The sequence below is a fragment of the Cornus florida genome, unplaced genomic scaffold, assembly GCF_030987335.1.
Source record: "Cornus florida cultivar Cherokee Brave unplaced genomic scaffold, ASM3098733v1 CherokeeBrave_3.0.0_Hap2_Chr04, whole genome shotgun sequence".
Classification (NCBI taxonomy): Eukaryota; Viridiplantae; Streptophyta; class Magnoliopsida; order Cornales; family Cornaceae; genus Cornus; species Cornus florida.
In genome coordinates, this window is record NW_026775574.1 from 18,124,308 (window position 1) to 18,145,483 (window position 21,176).

Genomic DNA, 21,176 nt, shown 5'->3' on the forward strand with positions numbered 1-21,176 from the left:
GTCATTGAAGTATGCTGCATTGTATGAGGATAATACTTACGTTCTCACCTCACTAGGTGAGGATGTACACTGTCTTGACCGGAGATGTCGACCAATGTTAAATTGATACGTCTTTATTTAATTAACAAATAAAATATGGTAATTATATCTCTGATTTGGTAAGTAAATATATACCCCACCATCTCTTATTTAATAATTAAAATAAATCGTGTTTATATGTTATTGGTCTATATAAATAGTCAGAATATTGTACATCTTCACGATGAGGACTTGAGTTATAATGGTACCATTTGAATTACCAAGTGACAACTAATTAAATTAAGACCATGTTTGGTAATCATGAATTTGTAAAGGGAAGATATGTGGTGTTGCAGGCCTAGCCATGGACATGAAAAGCTGAAGGAAAAAGACAGTTTTGCCAGTCCACAGGAAAATGATTGAAATATGGAACAATATATAGCTAGGTGTAATTAATTGGTCCCTAATCACAGCTCAGCCTATTTTTTATGTAGGTTATTTCCAAAAGTGTGAAAAACATTAAATAGATGCTCTAGAAAACAATATTGTTTCATTTACCAAAAACAAAAGTGTGAAAAACACTAAATAGATGCTCTGGAAAACAATATTGTTTCATTTACCAAAAAAAGAAAGACAAAATATATTGTTTTAAAAAAAAAAAAAAAAAAAAAAAAAACATGACGACAACAACCACCAAGGCCCAAAGACTACTTTTGGTTTTCTTTAGATGGGCTTCCAAGATTGGATTGTATGACCATATTTGGGTTTGTTCCTTCTTCCTATACAGGTTTCCAGGATTGCGAAATTTTATTTTATTTAAAAAAGGTCTTCTCATTAAATGACCCCCACCCGTACTTGCTTCATGATACAGATGAGATTTAAGCAGGGGAGTTGCTTAGCGAAGGGAATTCGAATTTCAAACCCACTCTCGGTATACTGAATATGATTCGTACAAACATCGAAAGTCCGTCCTATCATCCAACTATGTTAGGTCTGCAAGACTGCAACTGCTTCATGATACAGATGAGATTTAAGTAGGGGAGTTGCTTAGCGAAGGGAATTCGAATTTCGAACCCACTCTTGATATACTGAATATGATTCGTTCAAATACCGAAAGTCCGTCCTACCATCCAACTATGTTAGGTCTGCAAGATTGCAATGCTCCAGGATTGGATCGTTGTTTCTTTCACTTTCTTACTCTTCTCCCAAACAAATCCAATCCAATGTTACAATTTTAATGGGCTAGCCCAGCCCAGAAAGGCATATATGGGTCGGGCCATAAACTCGATTAAGGTTTACAAGCATAAAAAGGAGTTGAACAGATTTGACAGAAAAAGCCTCTCTATTTTGGAGCCCAACCCAGCCCGGCCCAGACCACAAATTGACCCAAAAAAAATTGTATATGTTGTTGTGCACACAGTATATTTACACACACAATTCCCAGTATACATAAACATTTTCTGGGCATCGAATCATCGAATACACATTTTGCTGTTAATAGCAAAATCCAATAGGAATATTAGGCGCGAAAATTGAGTCAACAGAGATGTGGAGAAGAAGCAATGGTGTGTCGATCTGGATCGTATACAGTTGCATCCTCTGCTCGGCCTTGTTTGGCGCCTTTGCCGAAGAGCCCCAACTCGGATCGGCTCGCGTTGTTTTTCAGGTTCACCGTTTTCTCAAATTCTTCTCCTCCTATGTGTGTGTGTTTATGTGTGAATATATTTGAATTTATATCAATGTATCTATGTGTGGATACTGTGTTTGTTGCCAATTCAATATGAATTCATTTATTTGGTTGTAACTCCTGTTGCATATGCAAAATGCATAAAGATATTATAAAAAAGGGGTAATTTTTCTTGAGTAACATGAATATCAACTATTTATATATTGAGATCTCATTGGAATGTAATTATCTTTTAATACTGAAATTTGTAGTTATTTATACAGTGGATTTCTCGCCACTGAAATTTAGAAAATGACCAATGTTCAGCCTTTAATTTAAATTTCTAAATTTACCCTTTTTGTTGAAAATGATTCTAACATATCTAAACAACTTTATTATTTGGATTTCTGCATGCAGAGTAGAGTATCATTAGTAGGACATGTCAAACATGCCAATTTTTCACTATCTAAATTTATTTCAGCATTAACAGTTATATAGGTGGCCATTTAAATTCAGTACTATTTTTATCCTTTTTGGAAAAAAAGTTGTAAATTTAGGAATTTAAATGTTTGGTTGAAGGGCATAAGTTAGTGTTGTTAAAGGCACGCCTAGGCTCCAGGCTCATACTGGCGCAACACTTGTTGTGTGCCCAGGTGCGCCATTTGCACCTTTAATATGGAATATGAATATACTTTAATATAATTTAGTTTTTCAATTGTGCGCCTTGCTTGAGCACGGCCTTGCGCCTTGCTTCACTCAGGAGTGCGGCCTTGCGCCTTGCTTCACTTAGGAGTGCGGCCTTGCGCCTTGTGCCTTGTGCTAGGCTCTAATGGACCTTTAGTGCCTTACTGCCGCTTGGGCCTTTGATAACACTGGGCATAACGAAACATTTTCGAATGTCTAACTGTGAAAGATCTCATTTTGACCAACAGGCCAATGGCCTAGCGGAATCAGGTCCTTATCTCCATAGAGGCATGCGTGTGTGAGTACCATCTAGGAAAAAAAAAAAAAAAAGGATCTCATTTTGTAAATACTCCATAAAATGTAATTTTGACAACTAATTTAATGAGATCTCAAATTTATAAATATTTTATCTCCGAGGTACTCAAAATCAATTTACCCTATATTACTTATTCGCCTCTAATTTTTTGTTCATTTTCATCACTTATTTGGGACAATTCGAAAATGTTATAATAATGGAGTCATTTGGAATCATGTAAATGCATGGGATGAATTCGAGAAAATTGGAGAAACTTCATAATGAATTCAAGAAAACTGAGAAACTTCATTATTATAACTTTGGGAATTTTTATTGAAGATTGAGTTCTCTAAGCTATAATAAGCTGTCATTTGAATTTGAGGCCAACAAAATTTGAAATTTTATGTGGATATATGAAGTGGTTTTTTTTTTCCCCTTCCCGGAATGGGATCTATAAAGTGTTTTGTATCTTAATATTAGTGTTTCGACAACAGTGACGTTTTGAGTGGTGTGATATGTTTATGATGCAGACAAATTATGGAGATATTGAATTTGGTTTCTATCCAACTGTAGCTCCCAATACTGTTGATCACATTTTCAAACTTGTTCGTTTGGGAGGCTATAACACCAATCATTTCTTTCGGGTAAGTCAGTAAATTTGTAGAGTGTGAACTTGTATATTGTTTAATGTGGACTTGTTGATCGTTTAATATAGTTTTAGTATTTTGAATTCAGTGAAATAAGTGTAAACTGAATGCAGGTTGATAAGGGCTTTGTTGCTCAAGTAGCAGATGTTGTAGGTGGAAGAGAAGCTCCTATGAATGAAGAGCAGAGGGAGGAAGCTGAGAAAACTGTTGTTGGTGAATTTAGTGATGTCAAACATGTTAGGGGTATTCTTTCTATGGGGAGGTAAAGTATTTTTTGAGGCCATTCTTTGAGTTTATTAGTTCTAGCGCTTGCTAATTTGCTCCATGACCAAGTTTTAAGTTAAGTTTCAATTTGTTCTAACTACATGTGGGGACATATTTGGTGCAATGAACAAGGATCATGGTTGGTTAAATATCTTGAAATGCATTCATATGATGTTACAGAAGCTGAACATACAATGACATAACTAGAAGCAAAATCAGGACACAATCCAATTAAAACCAACTCAATGGGGAAACTGACAAGAAAACAAAGAGTTAAAATTTATTTTCCAATAGTGCATGTATTTTTTCCCATTGTTTAAAGATTTTAGAAATATGCTATTTACTTCATCTAACAATTGTAAATCTTGATTTGGAATACTTAAGACTCTCCCTTTGTGTAGGTATGCTGATCCAAACAGTGCATCGTCCTCATTCTCAATGCTTCTGGGAGATGCCCCTCATCTTGATGGCCAGGTTCTTTACTTATTCTTGTTGAACATCATTGCAATTGATTATTTCAGACTAACATCTGAATGCCTGATGAATCACTGACATAAACCCCTTCAGTATGCAATATTTGGAAAAGTTACCAAAGGTGATGAGACTTTGAAAAAGCTTGAGGAGCTCCCTACTCGCCGCGAGGGGATCTTTGTAATGGTATACTTCTGTTATGCTTTCAGTTAATCATTGGCAACATATTTAGAATGATTTGTTTTGCTAAAATGGAGAATTTCATCACTTTGGGTTCATCTCTTAAAACTTGTGCCTTTTTTTTTTGTCATTGTCTATACTTAATCTTCCTCCTTATCATACGACTTTAAATATTAAATATAGTTGTTAAAAATCCCTATTTTGGATCTTAGAATCTTATGAATCCCAAATTGCCAAACCGATCCCGATCCTAATCCCATCCAAAATCGCTAGGAAGTAGAATCTCAGTAGGATCTGTAAAATCGGAAGTAGGATCGCAGAATCGCACAGGATCACACGATCCTACTGAATCTACTAAATCCTTTTATTTTGTTATTCTTCCGGATTAGTTGGGCCTACAATTAATTTTGGACTAATAAATTTAATTTTTTTATACATAAAGTCCAACACTTTAGCCTAATTACATTACAAAATTTAAATTAAAAATCAAAAACCAAAGAACTGAATGTCAAATGTAGAGAAGATCAAACTCTGAATTTTAAAGGTATGGTTCAAAACTTCAAAAATTTCCTCCATTTATTTTTTTCTTCTTAATTTCTCTTTTCTTCTTTCTTTTTCAGTACAAGGAAGAGAACGAATTCTATTTTTCCACCTATTCTTTGTCCATTCTGAGACAAAAACAAAGAGAGACTTCATTTTTTTTTTTTTTCCCATTGTTCTTTCTATCTCTGTTTTGTTCCCTTTTTTTATTTTATTTTATAACCAAAAGGTAAACTTTTCAACTAAACTGGTCAGACAATTAGGCAACGAAATTGTACTTTTCTCTCTCTACTTCCTATTCCCTTTCTCTATTTGTGTAGGCTTTATTTTATTTTAATTTCTTCTCTGAGATTTTGCTTGATTTTTCTTTCTTTTTTTTTTTTTTTTTTGAAATCAAGAAGTTGATTTTAAGTGTTTGACATGTTTCTTTGTATCTTTTAATGATAATAGTTTTTGCTAGAGTGCCTCATTTGGTTATTTAGCCTTATTCTCTACTTATATTGAAAACATATGAGTTACTGCAGAACCTGCACTCGTTGCATTCTACTAATGAGCTTAGCACCTTATTGGGTGGGGTACTATCAATCATTATCATGTGTAATCATATGATCATTACCATCAGAAGTATGCATGATGTGATATGTTTGTGACAAATTGCAAGGAGGGTGATTCTAACCTAAGATAAGTGACTATGGTATTCTTCTGTTTGTGCTCCCATGTCCCATGAGCTGCATTTGACAAATAGTGTGCTCCTTGTTCAAACTGATTTTCTTTGATTGAAATCAATGCTGCTGCTATATTTATATTATCTAAGTTTGAATAATTAACAATTACTTTTAGGATTTCATCCATCTGTTGCAGCTGTTTATGCACTGAGCTGATTGTTGTTTTGTTTCAGCCGACCGAGCGCATCACAATTCTGTCATCATACTATTACGGTGAGAATCAAGCTGATACTTGTCCTTTTTAGTTTCTGGTGTTTTGTTCTAAATGCTCTGCTCTTTTTCAAAATTTTATAACTGAAATAGTTTCTGGAAATTTTTTTCTTGGGCTAAAATTATTTTTAATCCTTGGGCAGAAATTTTTTGTACTGCCATTCTAGTTGTCATAGACTCATCTCAATTCTATCATACAAGCATGTGATGAGTTAAGGTTTTACATTCTAATCATAATTTTGGAATTGCGTTGTCTTTTGAATACTTCTTCATAGCCAAGAGAAAATTATGTCCAGTTTTTGGGATGAATGATCATCTGAAAATAAAATACAATTGGCTCAGTAGTTGATGAAATATAATTTCCTCACTGGTAGAATTTTTCCACTTTAATGGTTTAGATGCTTATTTCTTTGTCTAGGTGAAGAAGTGTTGGGTGGGTCTGGTGGGATGACAGTAATAATTACTCATTTTGGTTGCTGTCAGCTACCCCCCGGGGGGGGGGGGGGGGGGGGGGGGGAGGGGTGTTGTGGTTAATTCAGGCACTAATAAGATTTATTGACAAGATTTAGAAGCAGTAACGGGCCTCCGAAATTCATAAGGGTATTGCTGTCTCTAGAAACTCTTGTAAGGGTACCACTCACTGTTTTGCTGTTCTGATAGCAGATGGCTATTAGTTAAGTGAACTTACATAACGCTGATACACCAATAGATTGTTCATTTTTCCAATCATTATGGATACAAACTCACTACTGTCACTAGGGGCAATTGGGCGTGGAAGAGAACTCTTGATGTAATGGTTGTAGCGTATCTATTTTTTTAGTTGTCTAGAGGCTTATAGTGGACTGTTGTAATGAGGAAGAGAACATTGTTAATAATATATTATAAAAGGAAAGAGCAGCCACTTAGTGCAAATAATGGCAAAGGTAGGTTTGTATCCGGTCCATCCTCCCGAAACTCCTGGTTAACGGGTACCACACTGGATAATGACCCTTATTATAAAAAGAAAAAATGGATTATTGTTTGATGGATTGGTAAGAGTTCGATTTCATAAGCGTGAGGTTGTGAGTTAACCTATGAAAACCACAACTTTTTCAAAAAAGGCAAAATTTAGGTTCATCTCTAGTCCGTCCTCCTAACAGCCTACGTAGGCTGGAGCAGCAATATATAATGGCCTTGTACATTATAAAAGAAATGATTACTTTTTAAGTAATTGGTTTAATATTTTGCTGCTAGATACCGAGATGGAAACTTGTCATCAGGAGAAGTCAATTTTGAAAAGAAGGCTTGCTGCTTCTGCTGTGGAAATTGAACGACAGGTATTTTGTTTCTAGTCTCATATAATTCAAACAATATTTAATGATTTCTCTTGAGCCGGACTCATCACGTTTAATTTTGCAGAGGATGAGATGCTTTCCATAATGTAGCAAGCCGGAAGCAAGCCAAGGAGAAGTAATTGGAGAAATAATGTTTCGATTACTACCAGTTAATGATGTAATGCTGTTTGTATTTTATGATATTGAGTTGCAAAGATCAGCTTTGACGAAACAGCACCAAGTAGAACAACAGAGATACACAACCAACTAGCTGGATGATCCCGTTGTACCATTGTGAATCTGGCTCTGGTAAATCAGTAATCTTCGAATGTTCATTGCTTTGATATCATCTTCTCTGCACTTTACCGTCGTGATATATTGCACTCAAAGTTATGCATAAATCATGTGTGTTGTAATGAATGGCAGTTCAAACGCGCTGTTGGTGATCTATGCGACTGAAAAATGGTTGTCATAGTATGTGCTGATTTTACATTATGCATGTATTATATGAGTTTCTTCGTATGGGATCGAGCTGGAGTTTGACATATGAACTTGTACAAAATGCATGAAAAAAGAAATGCTTCTGGTCTAAGTTCTGATATGGTACATAAATGTTGCAGGGTTCACTAAGTTTTTAAATTAGTTTAATTTTCTAAGTCATTAGTGTTAATTTAATTTTGTATATGCTTGTATTTTTGGAGTTGCTGGCAATTTAAACAAACATGAGTTGTGGTTGTGAAGTGTCTATATTGAATTTTAGTTTTTGAACCCCAATTTGAAATACCAAAACCTTTTTCTTCTTTCTACCAATCAAACCCTAGCCTAGCCCACAGAAGAAACACAATCTTCCGCCAAGAAACACACGCATGAATTTGTTTGTTTGTTATTTATTTATTTTGTTTTCATGCTTGATCGAAGGCTCAAGCCCTAACACTTTTCTTTCTCCTTTCATTCAACTTCTACAAAACCTAAAATCCCAAACAGACCATGCAACTTTTGTCCACAAATCCAAGAAATAATCAGCTCACAGGCAATAAAAGTCAAAATTGGCATTGTCACCTCTAACAAAAATTCTGCAAAAAATCCATAGTCATTTTATAGCATTGAAAATGCAAATTTGAAGCCCTTAATGATGGAATATGACATGAACATGACCAAAATATGACACGAATCACAAGCAAAGCTAGTGGATATTGATTGTTGGGCCGTCTTATAATTGTTGGGCCGTCTTAGACTGAGAATGGGGTTTTTGTCTGGGCTCGACGAACTACATTAATTTACTTCACTCTATATGTATTGTTTGGTATGCGTTTTATTAAACAAGGGTTTTTTTTTTTTTTTTCCTTAGTTAGTACGTAGAGACTTCGTACCGCTAGGCTACTGACCTATTGGTTAAACAAGTGTTTTGTTGCAAGAGTGTTTTAAATAGTAATCGGAAGCATGTTTAGTAACGTCCATTTGTTGCAAGATTTTTTAAAACAAAAACATGAAAACATGTTTGGTAAAAAAATGTTACAAGTTTGAAAAATATAATGGTAAGTTTAAAAATGTCATTTAAGAGTTTTTTAAATAAAAAAATAAAAAATTTACTTTTCATCGCTACATTATAGATGTTAACAGTGTGAAAATATATAAAAATACTAAATTAATATTTTGATTTTTGACAATTATTCACGAAACGTTTCAGTATTGTGTAAAACAAAACAATTTTTACTAAACAGGCCCTAAGAACTCATTCCCGAATTTGATTTTGATTTCGGTAAAGTGGCCCATAATAGATTAGTGTGAACATTGAGAATTTGATCTTAATACTTCATAAAGTTGCTTCAACTATTTTGTCCGTTTATCTTTCATATTTTTCCGACTTCATCTTACTTATTTGTTGATTTATTTATTAATTATTATTTATTTTTCTTTCCCTTTGTTTCATGCTAACAAAATTTCATTATATCCAAATTTTCTTCGCATGCTAATTTCATTGTTAGAGCTTGCATATCTTGTAGTTCTTTTTTCAATCCATCTTTTATTTTTGTGCTAATTGTCACCATCCTCTTCTTTTTGCCACATTGAAATCCTTTTCTTTACATACAAGTTTGTATAAACGAACGAATGCTTTCACGTTTAATTTAACTTTACCACCCTCAAGAACCATAATAGTTGACTAAAGGTTTTATTTAAGTCATTTAGTATGCGCTTTATTTTTTGGTTAAAACAGAAATAATATTTTTGTTGTAGGAATATTTTGGAAAAAAATCGAAAGCATGTTTGGGGATGATGTTTTGCTGTGGAAACTTAAACCCCATGTTGCACTACTGTTGTGGTTTTGGGTCATGAATAGTTGTAAAAAATAAGCAAAAAATAACTTTTTAGTATTTTGGTTTTGGGTCACTGTTCACGAAGTGTTTTAACACTATATCAAATAAAACAAGGCCACACCAAACATACTTTTGTTGCCAAAATTGACAATGTAGCAACCCAAAAACAAAAATAGCAAAAACAAAACGCATGCCAAACGAAGCCTAAGTCACACAAAGTGAGAGGAGTGGAAGCGTGAGAGCAACACTTATATAAAAGCATTGTGTGACTTAAGTTGTATTTTAATGGTATATTTTCACCGAAATTGTAAGTCGGTAGCATATTGTCTAGCCAATATTAAATTTTTTTTGAAAAAATCACATAGAAGGAAAGAAAAGAAAAAGAAAACAACAACAAAACTAAAGATGTCGTTTAGCCTTGATGTGGAAATATGTATCACAATAATTGATGTTCAAACTGTTTGATTAAGAAACTCTTTTGACCTAATAATGTCCTTTAGCCAGGTTAAAGGAATGAACCATCACATGCATGATGAAGTAGGCCTACAAGTCTATGCTGCAAAGGTACAACAATGGCCATGGTTGTCTTCTTCCTTCACCAAAACAACACTGTGCAACTGTGTTTGTAATTCCATATAAAGACCACTCTTTAATACATTCATTCCTTCATAAAATCTAAATTAACATCACATGGTGCTGCCTGCTGTTGGTGAAATTAGGGTTAGGTTTGGCTGCATCCACCGAAAGGAATTTTGTTGCTCAATATGAGAAATCAGTTGTTTTATGACCATATCTTGTTTGTGAAAGTAGTTAGAAATGTAAATTCGAGCCTAACAACAATCACTTTATACCAATGAGGTCAAATATTAGATGTATATCTAACCCGTCTTTCACGCAACTCATTAATGGGTCGTAGACTTGTTAGTCAATGTGATTCTTGTTAGATTAATATTAGTGAGAAAGTTTTCTCATGACAAGATGTATGTACTCTTCACATTTAATTGCATGATCCAGACAGATTTCTTTTGAGATATTTGAAAGTATCAAATGAATTAGTTAATTATGGAGACCTTATGGTTATTGGCATGAGTGAGTTCTCCTGACAGACAAGGGCGGAGGGAGGGGTGGGTGCCCACTCAATTTTTTTTTTTTGCTATATTACTTTTAACCCAAGCCCAAAAAAAAAAAATAGTAATATTTGCCCACTCCCAAATTAGCCCAATCCAAAATTAGCCCACTCCATTCAGAAATCCTAGATTCGTCCTTAATGACAGAATTACTTTATTAAAACAATACTGAGATCTAATTGACTAATAGTTTTCTGAAATATGTTTTATTAAAACTAAATTTTAAAAAAAAATCCATGTTTTTTAATTAGTCTTTTATAGTGGTTTGAAAGTTGTTTTGTGTTCAGAAAAAAAGTTGTTTTTAGAGTTTTAAAACCAAACAGACTGTAAATAGCTCTACCATGCTTACTTGAACTAAGAAATTTTCAATTTCTTGTATTTTAAATATTTTACCATAACTTCCCTGAATCCTGACAATCAAGGATTCAACCAATAAAAACCATAATATATTAAACCGCTTGCATAAGTGAATTTTTTTTTTTGACGCCGCAAAAAAATTTGGTGTGAGCTCCATATATATAATATATACATCTCACCACATGAATTTGGCTGATTTCAACACCCAACTGAAGAACAAAAACTTACATAAAAGAGGATAAAATCTCTAATATAAATTATGTAAGTGATGTAACTTCATTAGACAACTTAATTTTTTATTTTTGAATTTAAGAAATACAACATGAATTCAACGGCCTAGTTGTTTGGGCCATGAAGAATCCCCATGCATTTTTGTAAAGATAATATTTGTCTACTCACTAAATAAATTCAAATCAAATTCTAATTCTTTTTGCTCTTTTCTTTCTGAATTTTTATTATGTGGAAGCCCTAACCTAACTCGTCTCCCTCCCCTCATATTTTTTTTAGAGCATGTCCAAAAAAGTTATAAATCAAATATCTTTACTAAAAAGATAACAGAGTGATTGATCACTAACCCCTTGATCTGATTTCTCCTCCAGCCAAGTTGTATATCCTTTTGACAAAGACTTCAAGAAAAAACCCCAACTCAAAAAGAACATGACAAAATCAAGAAACAAAGATCATGCATTTTTTAAAAATTGTTTAATTCTTACAACATACATGCAATTTGATTGGTCATTATGGACAATGATTGATTAAATTTGCGAACCATGAGAGATCTTTCATCATTCACTTGGGAGTTCGATCGTACTTCTTCATGTGTAACTCCCAATCTGGCTATGAGTTACAACTCCCTAATCCAAGAGAATGAATTTACTTAGCTCAACAATTCTTTGTCTTCTATTTCAACCTTTGCATCTTCTTCTCTTCTTCTTCTTCCAGTTCTCCAAAACACGAGTTTGTCTCTCTAAAAAATATGAAAGGGAGAGGGAGTGAACGAATGAGATTAGGGGTTTCATAGGCGTGCTTGACAAAGAAGAGAGGAGAGGAGAGAGAATTAGAATTTGATTCGGATTCATTTGGGTTTAACTCAGATAGTTACCAAATTATTTATTTTTTATTATTTTAAATGTAAGGATATTTGTTAGTTTAGTCTTACACTACATACGTGATGAATATAGATATCCTACCCACCGGTGGGTAGGTAAGTCTTGTGCTTTTTGTGATTAGTTTTCTTATTATATTTTAAACTACTTACCAAAAAAATAAAAAACTTGTTAGAGTCAATTTTATAAAAGATATTTGTTATATTTGTTCATTGCTTTCTGGAGTAGTTCATCTCTTTTTTTTTGGGTAAGTAGTAATTCATCTCTTTGTTGTGTTACAATCTACATAAATTTTAGGTGGTGGTTGTATATTTTTTAACAATATGCTATTTCTACAGTACATATAAGCCACAATTCAAACAATAACTTGGCCCGCTTAAAAATATCTGGTCAATGAGAGTATTTGTTTATTAAATGTAATTTTAAAAAGTTGTAGTCTATATATTTTTTATCCATTTACACGCAATTTTAAAATACGTTATTTTTTTATTTATATAATTATCCTTATTTTAATGCAAAAATTAGTTTTATTAAATTTTTTTTTTTTTTTTTGGTGATAATTAATCGAAAACATCCCGTACCCTTTTGTCAAATTATCACACGAGAGAGAAAGAAAAAGAAAAAAATAAAAATAAAAAATAATTTACATTAGCTCTGAGATTTTGTTTGCTTTCTGTGTCTTTGAAGATCCCAAACAAAGCCATTCGGTCCTGAGATTTGGGGGACAATTTTACTCACTAGTGAGTCTCCAATAATTCAAACGCAAGTCAAGATCCATTGATGCATGCAATTACATAGAAGAACATTTGCGGTGTTGCAGTCATATGGTGCATCCCCTAAACACTCTCAACTTACCACCTGACCTAAGGGAAACATACCACATGGCCTCTAGTCAAATATAACAGACCTCATTTTCTCGGACCGTCTGAGAGATAAATTGTTAACACTTATAAAGAGAAATATTGAAAACTTTGAGCTCCGATCAACAATGTGCAAAATAAATAGTTACAAAAAGACGTATTATTCTATAGTTCAAGGTGAGTAATGAATTAGTGACCGATAATATCAGAGTCAATTTTTATAACTGTTCATGAAAAATGTATAGAATTATGAGAACTTCACGTCTCAAAAAGTGACCGATAATATCAGAGTCAAATTTTATAATGGTTCATGAAAAATATATAAAGTTACGTGTAGCTCACATCTCGAGAAGGTAAGTAATGAGTGAGTGCCATATAAAATTCAATTTTTACAACTGTTCACAAAAAGTGTATAAAGCATAGAGTACCCCACATCTCGGGAAGGGTCCTACGTGGATTGTCCATCTTTGACCATATGGGTAGTTATGTTTTGATACATGGGTTGTTGGGTCCATCTTGAGATGAGAAACGACAGAAATTAATGTACGAGACAAATAAGGCATAGGGCACGTGACAGTGCAAACAAGTCCTACCGAAAAACTCATCCTCTGCAGGTATGGGCATCTATCGAGTTGTGGTTAGAATTTGAGTTCAATCAGTCGAGGCCGAAACTTATGGATGGTGGGGGAAGAGTAATTTTAATCACGGGGACTCAAATTAATGACAATTCTCATCACGAGGGAACATGCAATCCAAAAGCAGAATAAAATCGAAATATTTAATTGTATGTATGATTACGTGATGTATCGTCCTATTCGTAATGCTTTTTTAAGTATTCGATGTTATTACATATTTACATGTAACGATTGATTTGATCGATTTACACCGTTTGAATCGTTAAGTCGTGACTGATATGCAACTAATACCACCACCGCAAATCATGATATAAAAAATATATTACACATATATTTCGGCAACTCAACAAATATTTCACATATATTGTGTGTAATGTCTGAAATTTAACTCCAACAACTTGTAAGAAAGAATTGGTGCACTCTTGTTGTTGATGGTAACATGTTATGCTAAAGTGACCCAAGTGCACGTATGAAATGAATTGCTTGTTAGTTGACTTGTTTACTGTTGTCCATGTGCTTAGAAATCTATGAGTCTAGCTTTCGAGAGTGTGTGAAATAGAGAAGAGATTGGGCAATTAATATCTCCATATAAAATAATGTTGCAAGTTTTTTCTTTTGTCTTTTTTATACTTTAATACCTAGTATGTTATTAAAATATACCAAAGTTTGTACCTCTATACCTGGTGAGCATATGCAAATTAAGAAGAATAATTAATAAAGAAATTAGGGTTCCTCGTGATAGTGAGAGTACGCACTGCTGTCCATCAAAGAAAGCTCATGTGATTATCTTGATTTGGATCTTCCTGAACATTAATTTTAGATCATGATTTCACTTCTGTTATTAAACATTAATTTAGATCATGGCTTTATTTATTTATTTATTTTTTTCTAACAAATCTCTAATTTAACAAACATAACAGCTTTGCTAAATGTATTGTGAAAACTTTATTTAATTGCTAGGACAAGTTGCTGAAGAATCAATTTGTACGAAAGACGAAAATAATTAAACTAATAGGTCAGAAATTAGTCAGATGGAATATATATAGAGAGAAACCTTAAAAAAGAATCTGTACAGAATTTGCTTAGTTTTTGCTTTGGTGTTGCTTTCCTTGTAAAAATATATTTGTTAATACAGCATATATATATATATATATATATATATATATATAACATGTTCTTCTGACCCTTCTCTTATTTGAAGGGGTTATTTCACCTACTAGTTGGCTGAATTTAGATCTTGTTTGTCATTATGAATTGAAGTGTCGGAGTTTATTTATATATAATTGATCACGTGGAGAACTGTAACATTTGTTATTTATATAGATCCATCAATTAAATGAGACAAAAGGTTCAACAGATGATTCTAATAATTTTTTTTTTTTTGGATTTATTCTGGTAACTTATTCTGGTTATTACATTACATTTTTGAAATGATTAGTGGTATGGCAGGTTTATTTATTTATTTATTTTTATTTTTTTAAAAAAGGAAAGAAGATTAATTGGTTTTTATGGTTTTAGTATATGCCGTGTCAGAGGGTGGATCTTGATGCAAAGTTGTTTCATTATAATAAAGTTGTTTCATTAGGACTTCGTAGATTTGAAACCAACTAAAAACACTCTCTTCATACGGATCAGATAAGACTAATTTTACTAGAGCTTTGTGAGCTAGCAAATCAGTCAGCCTACGTTGTTTCATAATTCTTCCGGTCATGAGCTTCTCCTCTTGTTTCCGTACTTGTTATGACATATGTGCGATACAAATTTTGTAATTGATAAATTTCGGTGTTAAAATAAGTCCGATCGAGTTGTAATTTCAAGTTCAAAATTCAAGATCGAGATCGACTGCGGAATTAAAAAGTTGTTCAACTTCAATATATTGAGATCTACGAAAAATGAATGAACAACACTTTAGGAAGATGAGTTTTGAGGTTATGAGACTTTTCATACTTGCTTCTAACTTACCAAAATAGGTGTCAAGCCTTCACAAGTTCAAGACTGGTCATCTTGAATCGGTTCAAGAATTAAATACTTGCTTCGAATTTTCACTAGCCATCTTGAACCGGTTCAGCCATTCTTGAACCGGTTCAAGTTCTTCAGCAGGATTTGGTAACTTAGTTTCCTATTCTGATTTTTCTTCCTATTTGGTTTAGAATATTATCAAAAGTTCAATGCACGAAAGTTACATTTTCCTATGCATGTCTAGGTCTTTGAAAATTCTATATAAACCTTGATATTCATCTAGGTTGATACGGTTTTTGCATTACAACTTCAGAATTCTTAAAAGCCTATTAGAGAGATATTTTGCAGAAAGTCAAATCTAATTTTTCTGTCTTTCTTTCTAGAACACACATATAAGTACAAGAGTGAGTTTAGAGTATTGTTCAAATCCTGATCGTGTTCAAAGTTTATTGAATATTGCATCTACAACGATCAGAGAAAGCAGATCTAGGAGTGTTGTTTGATGTAATGACTTGAACCTGGGGGTCCGAATCGCTATCTAGGTCCTTACCCGAACCCGAGGTCATCTAAGGGCATTACCATCATTTCCAATGTTAAGGCACAATCAATACATCATTACAAGTCTCCTAGTACCCCATAGCATCGTTAAGTAGGTTAGAAATGGTCACAAAGGAAGAAGAAACAAGCATCAGAGGAAAACAAAAACCGGTCGTCTGCGATGCGACCCGAGCGTGTGTACAAAATAATGTACAACTCTTTGGTTTTGGAAATGGTATCAAACGGGCATCATACTTTAAATTTATATAAAAGCCGCTTAACACTTATACCGTCAAGTATGGAGTGAGAAGGGATCGTTCCTAAGGGATTGAACACGTGTTTGGCTTAAACTTGATTTTAATGCTAATGAGATTGCACAAGAGAGAGAGAGAGAGTTTGAGAGAAAAAGAGTTTGGTGAAGTGATTAAGTTAAATTTCAATTGAAAGCACGGAAATGGAAATGACAATGCAAGTAAATTAAACTAAGGGGTTTAAAGGATAGGAAGAAAGTCTTAGGGTTAGGATTCACCACTAAGCTTATGCAATTAACCATATGCTTTCAATTAATGAGGAAATCATTAGTGTAATTATAGATGTGGCCATATTATCAACACAAATCACAATTGTAAGCTTAGATTATCAACATCAAGAATGAGTTGTCTACTTAATGACAATTAAACTAAAGTGTAGAACTCATTCAAGATTACGTCATAACCCATCATACACATTCACAAATGTATCCAATAAGAGCACACATCAATCAAAAGGATAATACTAATTGTAATTAGAAGCATGGATTAACATAATCAAGTACAAATTACCTACTTAATTACAATTAACTAGTGACAAGTAAGCTAATTTGTAGAACAACCCATCAAGATTAAGTCTTTATCCATCAAATTAATTGACAATTGTATCCAATAAATACTATGCCATGGTCATCACTAAACACAACTACAAGAAATATCTAGTGTAGAGTATAATTCTTAATTAATCACACATAGATATGCAATTAACATATAGAATTAATGAAAGAATGAATTTTTATTCATCTAATGAAAAGTAAAATCCCTAATTAATCATACATAGACATACAATCAACTTAGAGATTTCAATGGAATAATTTATCAATACAAGTCCTAATTTGTCAAATCAAGCATGCATATATAAATAAATCACAAGGCCATACATTTAATTACAATATAATAATTCCCCAAGAATAGAAATACAAAGGTTTAGAATACATGAACTTATTTCTCATCCAAGCCCTAAGTAAAGAATTAGCTCATGGAGGAGAGGATCATGGTGTCAACAAGCTTCATCTCCATCTTTTGGCTACTTCATCTCCGAGCTTTTCTCAAAACCTTAGCCTGTTATTCTTCTATTTTCCTTTTCACCTTTTTCAGAGAGAATGATATATAAAACTTAATTAAAAACTAAATTAATGAATAAAATTACTCCTCAACTAATGTGTCTTGTTTTTCCTCTAGTACCAACCCTATTGGAGGCTAATAGTTTACAAAATAATCCTAAACAAGAAAATCCCGTAGCCAAGTAAACAGATAAATCCCACAATGCTGCCAGGGGCTGAGGGATCGATCCCCCAAGGGTAATTTTTCACACCTTTCTGCCAACAGTGGGGGATCAATCCTCCAGTGCTAGAAATTTCTTTTAAGCCCTGTTTAACTCCATTTTGGCCCTGGGCTAATCGGTTTGCTTCTTGATCATTGGGAACATCATCAAAGGGCCGAAAAAAAGGTAAAATTAACCGCTTTTGAAGGATAAACACACTATACAAACAATGGGTTGCGGACTTTTTTTGCCATTTTCTAAGCTTTTTCTGACTGTCTTTGCTTGACTCCAAAAAGGCTTTAATGAACTGAAATTAGTTTGTTTGAACCTTATTGACATGAAATTGATAAAAACATAAATTAGAACTAAAATATGAAAGTAAGATAGATGCAAAGACTAAAATACCCTAACTTAGGTGCTAAAATGTGCAACCTTTAAACACTTATCATACCCCCAAACTTAGATATTGCTAGTTCCCAGCAATGAACTACCGTATGAAAATGCAACAAACATATATACAACTATGAACTAATAAAGCAAATAAAGATAACACCACTTTCATAGGGATCACGGTTGCATTTAGCATATGCAACAAGCCTTTTAAATCCCTAGGTTACCCCTAGTGGACGAGTGAAGTTTCGTGAGGGTTTCCAGAAATGGTACCTACAAACATCAATAACTCTTTCTTACTTGAGAAGTAATGACACATATGAAATAAGTGTTGAAAGTAGACTACTTCAAGTATGCAAATTTCTATCATTTCTAAGCTATTCTCAACATTTCAACATCATGTAAGCAGAAATGGTCCTTTACACATCAAGCAAGTTAATCATATAAATTGAATCAATTCTATCATCCTTTTTGAGTGAACCGGCATCAAAATGTGTTGTTATCCTAGTAAATCAAAATCATGGCATAGCCTTACCCTCAAACTATCATACAGATATAGTACCAATCATTAAGACATTGAATGAACCTTGTTATTCAATCAAACATTTTTTTTAATTGATTTCATTTTTTCTTCCACCTTTGGTGAATGACTTTTTTTATTTTATTTTATTTTTTATTTTTGAGTGTGTTTTCTCACTTTTGGTGAGTGCTTTTATTTCTTTTCTTTATAAGGTCATTTTATCAAGAATGAAAGCTTTCAAAGCATACTAGCTCAATTGGGATAAACTAAGACAATAATCAACTAAGTATGTACCCCACAAATTGAATGCTAGTGTGCAAAAGTGCAAGTATAGAATTCTAGAATTAAGTCTCAAAACATTTTTAACCAACAAGATGATGTGTACCATAAGAGCAAACATGATATAAAAAATTAAAATTTACCCCTAAATGGTATCCTAGAGCATACAGGAAGTATTAGACTCTAACAACTTACTTTTCAAAGGCACTATGATTCAAAAGTTCGAAATCATTGCCAAATATATCTCAAATCTCAATCATGCATTTAAAACTCAACTTAAAGTAAAATGTACAAGACTACCTTACCCCCAAACTTAAACTACACATTGTCCTCAATGTGCAAAGAGAACAATAAAAAATGATGGAAAAAGTATACCGTGATGGCAAAAGTCTATGAAGCCCGACAATGATCCATTATGAAAGAGGTTGCCCCCAAACTTGGATTCAAAAACCTACTAGAAAAATCACACTAGCAACTTACATCAAATATCAAATGGGATAAGAATCATACATTCCAAAATAATATAGAACAAGATGCAAAGAGGTATGAGATGAAGCCCATGGTAAGGAAACATGCATAAGTATGCAGAAGGGCACAATGGGGAAACATTTATTTTTTGTTTTTTATTTTATTATTATTATTATTATTATTATTATTATTTTAATATGTAAAGAAAAAGGGTACTGTATATACAACCTACAAAATTAAAAATCAAATGGGTTAAGTTTAATGTCTCTAACAAGACGGAATACTACTTGGAAAAAAAAAATTATATTTATTTTGTTATTTATTTATTTTTTTGAATTTATTAATGCATAAATGTACAAAAGGAAAAAAAATAAAAGAAGAAAATAAAATAATAATAAAATGCAAATAAATTTTTTTTTTTTTGAAAACTCTACGAAAAACTAGTATTTAACGTCTATAGAAAGACGTTGGGGCGACTCACTAGTCAGAAGAATCAAAAACCGATATGAGACATCCTTATTGATCCGTTTATCTATTTTCCCCAATGGATCTTTTCTCTCAATAATGAATACATCTCCCAAAAGAATGATTTGGAAAGAAATGATGGAAGATGCAATTTGTTTCCTTTCATCCAAGGTCTTAAAAATAAAGTCCATAATGAGCGGCCTTGCACTTGGCAAGGCAATGTCTTTCAAAGACTCGGTTGGATTATTAGGAAACTCAATCTCTTCATCCTTTTTGACAACTTTCACATTTATCACTTTCTCCTCATTCACTAAGGTCGCCTCAAGGACTTTATGCTCAATATTACAAAAAATGTCCTCATAAATTGGATTGGCCATTGGCGGACTTGCCACTTCTTCCTCTTCTTGATAAGAAAGAGTACTTGTGATTGGAGGAAGAGGTTCTTTTGAGTTTTTCTATAGCGGGAAGTCTAAGATGGCCACAGAGTCCATTAGAGAATTCACTTCATATATGGAGTTTTCAATGTCAAATGCGTCCATATTGAAGTGAGAGAGGCATGCCTTAAGAGGATTTCAGAAGGAATGGAAGGAAGGGTTGCTTCAACAATTTCATCCACAACATCCACAAGGAAACACTCGCCTTTATCGATGGAATGTTGGCTCGTGTTGAGCACATTAAGCTTAGCCATCATATTGCCAAAAGAGATATCCATGATGCGAGATCTACAATTGATGGTGGCATTGGTGATGGCAAAGAATGGTTTTCCTAGGATGATTGTGACGACCCTGGTTTTTAGGCCAGCGTGTCCTGTGATCAACCGTAAGGATGATCCGATAACGAATCTGAATGCGGAAGCAAAAACAGAAAACAAGACTCTGAGAAGTCAAAGTGACCTTCCACGAGGTTGTGGAACTCAACAAGAACTGATGCGAAAGCAAAAGATCGAAAATATGACAAATAAGCCCCAGGGGCAAAATTGTCATTTCTGAAAATTGTAGATTCGGGTGCCACCGAGCACACCGCTCAAAGGACAACGAAAAACTAATCAAGATAGACTCAAGAATCGCATGATTCAGAGTCCGGACGAAGGAGAAACGGCATGACGAAGAAAAACGAGCACTTAAGGCAAAAGGGTAAACTGGTAATTATCCAGGAAGAACCGGGTACAACCGAGCATACCATTGAAAAGACAGCGAAAAATTATTCAAGTTAAAAAAAAAATTCACTTGAATCGGAGTCCGGACGAAGGAGAAACGCCCAAAAGAAGAAATGACGTCGCTGCGGCCCGATGAGGGGGCCATGACAGCCCCCCATGCGCGCCCATGCGCACGCCCATGCACGCCGCACGCGCGCTGGGCGCACACACGGCTGCCAGCAGCCCAAAGACTGCTATGTGCTTTTTTTAAAAGAAAACCAGAACAGAGGCTGAATTTGGAGGCCTAGATGAATTTTTTTGCAAAAACACAAAGAAGAAACCCCCTCAAAATTGAGTTTTCTACGTGACTTGAGAGAGAATTAAAAAAAAAAACGCAATGTAGCCCAAAATGCCCTCCCAAGAAATCTGGTTCAGAGG

General features: G+C 33.7%; 1 protein-coding gene across 1 annotated transcript; it reads left to right on the top strand.

Moving 5' to 3' along the window:
- Positions 1-1,455: 1,455 nt before the first annotated feature.
- On the top strand, positions 1,456-7,540 carry LOC132302906 (peptidyl-prolyl cis-trans isomerase CYP23). Its single transcript, XM_059799906.1, has 8 exons — positions 1,456-1,684; positions 3,194-3,307; positions 3,424-3,572; positions 3,976-4,048; positions 4,142-4,231; positions 5,664-5,703; positions 6,934-7,016; positions 7,099-7,540. The coding sequence occupies exons 1-8, from the start codon at positions 1,565-1,567 to the stop codon at positions 7,117-7,119; spliced, it is 690 nt and encodes a 229-aa protein (XP_059655889.1). The 5' UTR covers positions 1,456-1,564; the 3' UTR covers positions 7,120-7,540.
- Positions 7,541-21,176: the final 13,636 nt, after the last annotated feature.